The 8075-nt window shown below is 40.3% G+C and overlaps 1 protein-coding gene across 1 annotated transcript; it reads left to right on the top strand.

Annotated features, from left to right (window-relative positions):
• Positions 1–385: 385 nt before the first annotated feature.
• Positions 386–2305, top strand: LOC119728015 (tripartite motif-containing protein 3-like). Its single transcript, XM_038200095.1, has one exon. It carries the CDS (start codon positions 386–388, stop codon positions 2303–2305), a length of 1920 nt encoding a protein of 639 aa, XP_038056023.1.
• Positions 2306–8075: the final 5770 nt, after the last annotated feature.

The raw sequence follows: 8075 nt of genomic DNA, 5'->3' as shown, positions 1-8075 counted from the left end.
TCTGGGAAGTTGCTGTTCAGATTGTTCATAGATAGGGTGTATACAGTGAGCTCTTTAGCTATGTGGTGAAAAACTGCAACTTTCGCAAGCATCATAAAACATGAAATTAGTTTTGGTTTTCCATGAATCCTGTTTTTCATTTTGAAATTATCCCACTGACATATAAAACATTTCTTTTTCATTGACTGAGAAGTTTAGTAATTTGCAAAGTTGGTTACAGATACTGATTCCATAATCTGGAACCGGTTCCTGAAATTAACGGTCGGGTACTCAGGTACCCAGTTCCGATCGATGCACAGTCTGTGGGACATAACCTGTTTATTATAATTTTGAACTTTTTCAGACACAGAGGTTTGTTCTGTTTTGATTAGGTCACATTTGAAATATGGCGGAGGCTGCAGTCAAAACTGTGTGGAAGATCAGCCAGAGGCATCTGGAATGTCCGATCTGTTGCTGTCTTTTCAAGGATCCAAAGATGCTGGACTGTCTGCACAGCTTTTGCCTGAACTGTCTGGAAGAGATGATGAGCAAACAGAAGCCAGAGGCAGAGAAGATAACATGTCCCATCTGCAGGAGAGGGACGCAAGTTCCCGATGGAGGATTGCAAAGTCTAGCTTCGTCGTTCTTTCTTGGTTCTCTTGTCGATGAGGTCAAACAACAGGAGGAGGTATTAGGAGAAGCATCGGCACTTACCACCACATGTGACTGCGGAGAGGGAAAGGAGGCCACTTGGAGGTGTATTGAATGTAGTGATAACTTCTGCCAGGAATGCCGGAAAGCCCATGGGAGGTTCAAGCACACCAAAGACCATCAAATCATTTCATTGGGAGATTGGCAGGAATCAAAGATGCCTCCAGCAGAACATAGCAAGCCCATCACCCGAATGTGTACGGTCCACCCTGACCATCCTCTGTGTTTCTTCTGTGACACATGCGACACCTTGATCTGCTCAATGTGTGTCGCATTAGATCATCGGTCAGCAGAGCACAATTTCCTCAAGATTGATGACCTGATCAGGTCCTTCCGCAGTGAGGTCGAAAACATACTGCAGAAGTTCGAGAAGTGCAGGCAGCGCTTCAAATCTACTGAAAACTCAATCGTACATGCACAAAAAAGATTGCAAAAGAAACTGGCTCAGGCTCGTAGTGATATTGATGCAAAAGCAGAGGCAGAGATCATTAAAATCAGAAACAAAGCAAAGCTTCTCACAGACAAGGTCAACAAAATCGGTCAGGAGAGAGACAGTGAGTACGAAAAGGCACTCATGCACAACCGTGAACAGATGGAACGCGCAGATCAGACCATCGCGGCAGTAAATGAATTGATGAGTCAAGCCGATGATTTCGAGCTTTTAGAGCTCAAGCCGAAGGTGATGCACAACTTGGAATTCCAGAAGGAGCTCAAGTGTGAACCGGCATATCATGGGCTGTCATTCATTGGTGTCAGATGTCACGACGTTGTGAGTGATGCAGAGCTTGGGGAGGTCTGTGTCAGTGAGAAATGGCAGTTAAAGGGAGAGTTCAGCAAAGAAGGTACCGGTGACAAGGAATTCAAATTAGCCACAGCTGTTGCCTGTTTCAGAAACGGGGACATTGTAGTAACTGAAATATTTTTGAAACGGTTATCGTTGTTTAGCTCAACTGGTCAGTACAAAACATCCATTACTCAGGGAGATGCTAGGCAACAGTTGGAAGCTCCTTGGGGCGTTGCTGTGTCCCATGATGATCTGCTTTTCGTCACGGACAAAAAAAAAGTGAAGGTTTTTGATAATGAGCTCCAGTTTGTTCGCGAGTTTACACCTTCAGGTGACGATGCTGATGGGCAATCAGATAGTAACCTCCAATCTATTGTTGTTGACAATCAACGAGTAGCAGTCGCTGACAGGGGGAGAAAGGTCATCAGTGTCCACAACCTGGACGGATCATTGATTTCAAGCATCTCAAATAATATGGTCGACAATTTCTTAACAATAAGCAATTTTGGCTGTTTAGTCTTCACAAACTACGCGGGCCAAAGTGTGCAGTGTGTTAACTTAAAAGGTAAAGAGATGTTCAGGGTCAAGACATTCATAAAAGGCAAAGCTGCAAAGCCAACTGGTGTCCTGTGTGAAGATGATGAGACCATCTATGTCGCTGCTCATTCTGGCAAAACGGGCGGTGCTGAAGTGCAGCGTTACGATTCAAATGGTGCATTCGTAGCAACGGTAGCTCAAGGGTTGTACAATCCGTTAGAAATGGCATTCACCCCCGCAGGCGACGTAGTTGTCGCTGACCGACGCTCCGTTAAGATCTTTGAGCGTATGTGATTTGCTTGATTATGGCCCCTCCGAAAAACTAACCGCTGTACTTGAACCGAGGCTAACCTACTGGGATGATTTGCCTTACAAGGCCCTGCAGAACATAACCAACGTTGTAGTTGAACCAGGGCTATTTAGATCTGCTATACATTCCTGAAATTTTAATATTTATCCAGATTGTAAAATGTGTTCGAAATTGCATTAATTGGTTACGTTGGTGAGTTTTAGTTAGCCTCCCTCAACGTATTTCGGCATGCGCATTGGCGTACACCGCATTATGGGGAAGTTTTTCATTGTTAGGCAAATTAGGACCGAGTTATGGGGACTTTCTGCTATCCCCACAGCGTTTTCGGTCCCCACAACTGTGTGGGTAGGCCTATGGTGTACTCTCCAATAATAAAGTCGGCAAGAGAAATCCAATCATGAACAGTGGAGAAAGAGACAAAGCGTTGAATGTTTCTTGAACCTTGTAACAGTTTTTGCTGACAAACTATTTTGAGATTGAACTGGGACCGCAACTTCTTAACGTTCGACATTCAATTCACAAAATTGAATTTACTACTGCAATGTTGTAAAATAAGATCATCACTGTACGTAATGTTATAATAATAAAAAATCCATAAGTTTTATGATATGTCTTAAATCTTAATGAAGCGTATTTTGCCAATCTTCATTTTGTTCAAGTACATTGTATATGAAACACAATGGCACGTGACTATGTAAATATTCAATTCAAAGCTTTGTACATTTGGCATGTTTTGTTAATTCCTTGGATCGCAAAACTGACAAACTATATCACACAAATCATTTGTGCAATGTCCATTTTGTGCTTCCGTAGTCAACACGGATAGACTGCCTCATTGAACTCTAAACTTGAATCAATAGCGTTTGTATTGTTGGTACATGTCGCTGTTTTAGCGCATATATGTTCAGTGTACATGTACGTACCGGTTGTGTACAGTGAGATTTTTGCCATTAGCTATCTGAAACCAAGTATGCTTTCAAGCCAGACAGGGGAATATATTGCGATCGCGTATTCCTTCTGTGAGTCCAAGTTTGTTTGTGCGTTGAACAATAGAGGACAATAGGGTCCCCAATTCCCGAGAGGTCCCCAATTTGGATTCGTGTACAAAACATATGGGATGCCTTCCTAAAAAGTACAAACAAAAGAGGGACAAAAGGGGGTCCCTGATTACAGGCAAATACGCACTTATGCGTGTGTGTATGTTCCAGTTAACTGTATAAAGTTCAGTCATCAATTTTAACCAAACTTGAAAGGTGGTCTGTGGAGAGAAGGTTGATGTAAAACAAAGTCCTTTCCAATATGGAAGTTTACGAGGTCTCTTGGTAGCGCAGCTCAGATTCTTACTAACTGCCTGTACATGTACACAAACTGACTGACATATGTTAGATTCATTAGACCTCATAAATATCTGTGTCGGGAAAGGATTTTTTGACGTCGGCTTTCTCTTCACGGACTTGCAGTGATATTGTGGGCTTCAAGGAGATTTTGTTTTCCTTGTAGGATAATCCTGTGTGTATATAACCAAGGTTGAGTTTTGACTTATAGCTAGTGAATATTTTATCTATGTTTATGGTTTGATTCAATTTCATGCTGTAAGCACCTGTTTTACAAAAATGCTTTAGTCAGGCAGTTCTTCGCTTGTTCTTCAAGTCGTTTGTCTGTCTTGCTTGTAATATATGGACCACCTGTTGGTCGTTTCAGTTGACGCAAACATATGTACATGTGCCTATATATACACTTCTTCACAGCCCAATATTTTTGGTACCAAACACATGTACATGTACATCTTACTTGGATGACGGTCCTACATGACAGATGTCGCTAAAACAATTGACCTATCGCCGTTTGCGATTCCGCTGTGATAGGTCAATTGTCGAAACAAAATGGGCATCGCGCAAGTTTGACTTGCAGTACTTTTTTCTGTCAATCCATTTTTCAGTTACACTTTAATTTTCTCTTATTCTCCTAAAGTTTTATCCAATTGTTTATTTTACTCCTTGGCAAATTCCTTTTTGAGTTTTTTTATTCGTTGTTTGTTCCAGATTGAGATTTCTTTTGAAGTATTTGTTATTTAAATTTAGAACTGCCCATATTTCAGTACCCCACATTGTTTGAATACACCTTCTGGCTGAGGTGTGCACACACAAAATATTCTGTGTTGCTTGTGATTTTTTATTTGTCTGCTTATAAATGTAAAGGAGTTATACCAATGCATGCAGTGGTGATATTTGTGCAATGTCCGTTTTGTGCTTCAGTGAGCAGAGTTAGGTTTGAACTGTAACCAAGAATCAATAGCTTTTACAGCATTGTTCACATGTAGGTGTGTATTGAACTTGAATAAAGACCATTGTACCGTGTGACAAAAATAGCGACTGGTTTTTTCCAGTATTGAGTAAAGAGGTGAGCTGTTGTTGCACCATTCATTGCTTGAGGAAGTAGGCCTGACATGTACACGTACAAACCTAAGGCTTACAACTTACAAGTTGATGGTAGTTTTGCCATACTTTTTTTTTTTACATTTGACGGAAGTTTCACGTTTGTGGTGGAAAACTTTTGCTAACTGTTGATCCAGATAAAATAGGTGAGTTCTGGCATTTTGGCTGGATTTTAAATGGTCTTTGCTTTTTGTGTGTTTCGCTTTGTTTTTGAACATGTTAAATATAGCCTATGGGCCAACCAGGAAATTTATGCATGAGATTTGAAGGAATGTTTAGCATTTCACTGCATGTGATGCGCGAGTAGGTATGTTTGTCATAAACATGATGCTTTTAAAAAATATTGAATTCTCTTTTTGTAATCGAAGTCTGAAATCAGAGTCTATGGCTTTGGTCCTTTTTACATTATGCCAAAAAAAAAAAGTCTCCAGTTTCTGGTATGCGCACGCGTTGCCGTAGCCATGCGCGACGGCAAAATGTAAAAAGTTTTTTTTCAATGAAAGATGATGTCTCAAAACCGCCAAACTCACTGGTTTGACTGAAATTCTGCTACTGCACAATTTTAACATGTTTTTAGATTGGGTTATGGTAGAGAATAAGCTTGATGTGCACTCTTAAAAATACGTGGTTAAAAAGTAACCACGTCGTGGTCGTTTTTAACCACGTTCCCGTCGTCAAATATGCACCGACGACATCCGTGGTCAAAACGACCCCACCTGACGTGGTCAGTATAAATAACCACGTATTTTGGTCGATATTTGACCCCATTGTGGTCATATTTTTAACCCAATTCCGCGGTCAATTTAACCCCATTGCCGTGGTCAGCCATTTTGACCAATTCCCGTGGTTAAAATTTCGCAACCCGATTTCGTGTTCAAAATTAAAACAAAAAATAAAATTATGGACTAAAAAATTCTACAAGTAATCCCGAAATGGTGCACTTAAAATGAAACACCTAAAATTCAACGAAGGGAAACTTAGACATAAGAAAGAATGCTTTTAGAGTGCTTTATCTTCAATACACATTTTTCTTTAATAAATTCCGAATATCCTTATACATTTGTTAACTTTTTTTAAATGAATGCAGTTGACTCTCTTAGTACAAACAATTCTTTCATTTTTTTAGAGACAAATGAGCACCAAATGTTACAAGTACAATTTAACAGCACACAGATGTTTTTCATTAATAAATTGATGGTGTGAACAGTTAGTTTCACAAGTCTATTATATAGCTGATTATTTTAACCAACTTGCACAGGATACAGCATTCAGGTACATATACATGTATGTATTGTAATCATTGAAAATGAACTGTTAGGTTGTACATGTAGCTGCAATTATTTAATGATTGTGGTACTTTTTCAGTACATTTTAAAAATGTCAAGTATGCAAAAGCTAACACTTGTGTCACCTAATCCACATAATCAAAGGTAATGTCAGGATTAAACAAAAAATTGGTTTTCAGTTAATAAATAGAATTTCTTTAAGTATTTTCTGCTAATTTTTTTAAAAAATGAAACAAAATTTGTGAGGTCTATTTGCAGTAGAGAGTTTGGTTTGAACTGACTGAACACTGTAGGACCCGTCTATCCTTGGTTGGCATCCTCGTGTTGAAGGTTGTCGCTGACATTCACTCACTGTTTGGACACCTAAAGTAAAAAAAAAAAAAAGGGAACTTAATAAATACTTCTGGAAGTAAATTTAATGTTTTTGTTGCATCAGTTTGAAATTTGAGTTGCATGACTGATAGACAAAATTCTTTCACTCAGTAATTCACTTTCTTAATCTAAAAATTACATGTGCATTGTAAACATGTGTGTACATTTAATTTTCATATTTGTGATACAAAATTACTTAATTGATGTTCAGAATGTATCCACAGTCGTAAGACTAATTCGAAAACCTCATTGTTGTACACATGAAAAATAATTACCTTAAAGGGAATATACAACATTTGCAAACATCGAAAAATAAAACTACCAAGTTTTTGCGAAATACCTTAATAGGATGTTGGTAAATGACAGTCTAAAGCATCCTGTAAAATTATGGCACCTGGTATACTGTCATTTTCAAGAAAAGTGGTATTTTTGTATCAATTTCCAACGCTGATCGGCCGATCAGCGTTGGAAACAACTGGCTTTTTTTTCAAATACTGGCCCCAATTGACCATTGCACTTGTTTGCAATCGATTACAAACCAATGAACGGGTACGAGCCAGCTAGACTGGTTCCCTGACCTTACAATTCCCAAATGTATGTAAACTGCTCTGTTTCTTCTTATATGGAGTCAGGGAACCAGACTACAGGAAAATGATCGTTTTTCTTGGTTTTTATAGCATTTTCGAACCCAAAACCTCCAAAAAGTTAGTGTAACTATATTTGCTTTATATTTCAAACCCCCCAATTCCATCCATTTCTGAAAATTACAGCAAAAGCAAATGATGTATATTCCCTTTAAATTTAGTAGCATTAACACAAGCTGAACAGCATGCAATGGCCAGCATGACAGCTGGCCCTCTACAGGTTGTTTTCATGATGTTGGACGCATCTATCAGTCAATCATCCAGATCATTGCAGGAATGGTCACCAGTCAGCCAGGGCTGAAAATAAAAACAAACACAGTTTGTTTTTGTCAAAAATGTTATTCTTGGGACATTGGAAGACCATTTCACTGACTAAAATTACACATAAGCCTAGCCTGCATGTCCATTACTTGTGCCTGGCTCGCGTACGAGCTGGCTCGCGTACGAGCTGGCTCGCGTACGAGTACGAGCTGGCTCGCGTACGAGTACGAGCTGGCTCGCGTACGAGTACGAGCTGGCTCGCGTACGAGCTGGCTCGCGTACGAGCTGGCTCGCGTACGAGCTGGCTCGCGTACGAGTACGAGCTGGCTCGCGTACGAGCTGGCTCGCGTACGAGCTGGCTCGCGTACGAGCTGGCTCGCGTACGAGCTGGCTCGCGTACGAGCTGGCTCGCGTACGAGCTGGCTCGCGTACGAGCTGGCTCGCGTACGAGCTGGCTCGTGTACGTCAGGTCTGTGGCCAAGTAGGCTACGATGACAGTTCTTACACTTGAATTTACAACAAATTTCGGTAAACGAGGCACACCAAATGGAATAATTTGCCCGCTGATAACGTAAGTTCAACTGTCAATGCGGAGGCACATTATGCATGACGGTAACGTACGTTAAATTAATGACGAGCTAGGCCTATGTCATGTAGGCCTATGTCATGTATGTTAAATCGCTGTTGACATGGTTGACCATGATCATGAACATAGGCCTAGCCTACCCGCAGCAGCACAGAAGCGGAACTTTGAAC

The sequence above is a fragment of the Patiria miniata genome, unplaced genomic scaffold (genome assembly GCF_015706575.1).
Source record: "Patiria miniata isolate m_02_andy unplaced genomic scaffold, ASM1570657v1 HiC_scaffold_20, whole genome shotgun sequence".
NCBI lineage: Eukaryota > Metazoa > Echinodermata > Asteroidea > Valvatida > Asterinidae > Patiria > Patiria miniata.
This window is presented reverse-complemented; position numbering and strand designations above follow the sequence as displayed.

What these genes read in the sequence shown, in the direction of transcription:
- LOC119728015 (XM_038200095.1), top strand. Translation starts at nt 386, where the DNA reads ATGGCGGAGGCTGCAGTCAAAACTGTGTGGAAGATCAGCCAGAGGCAT.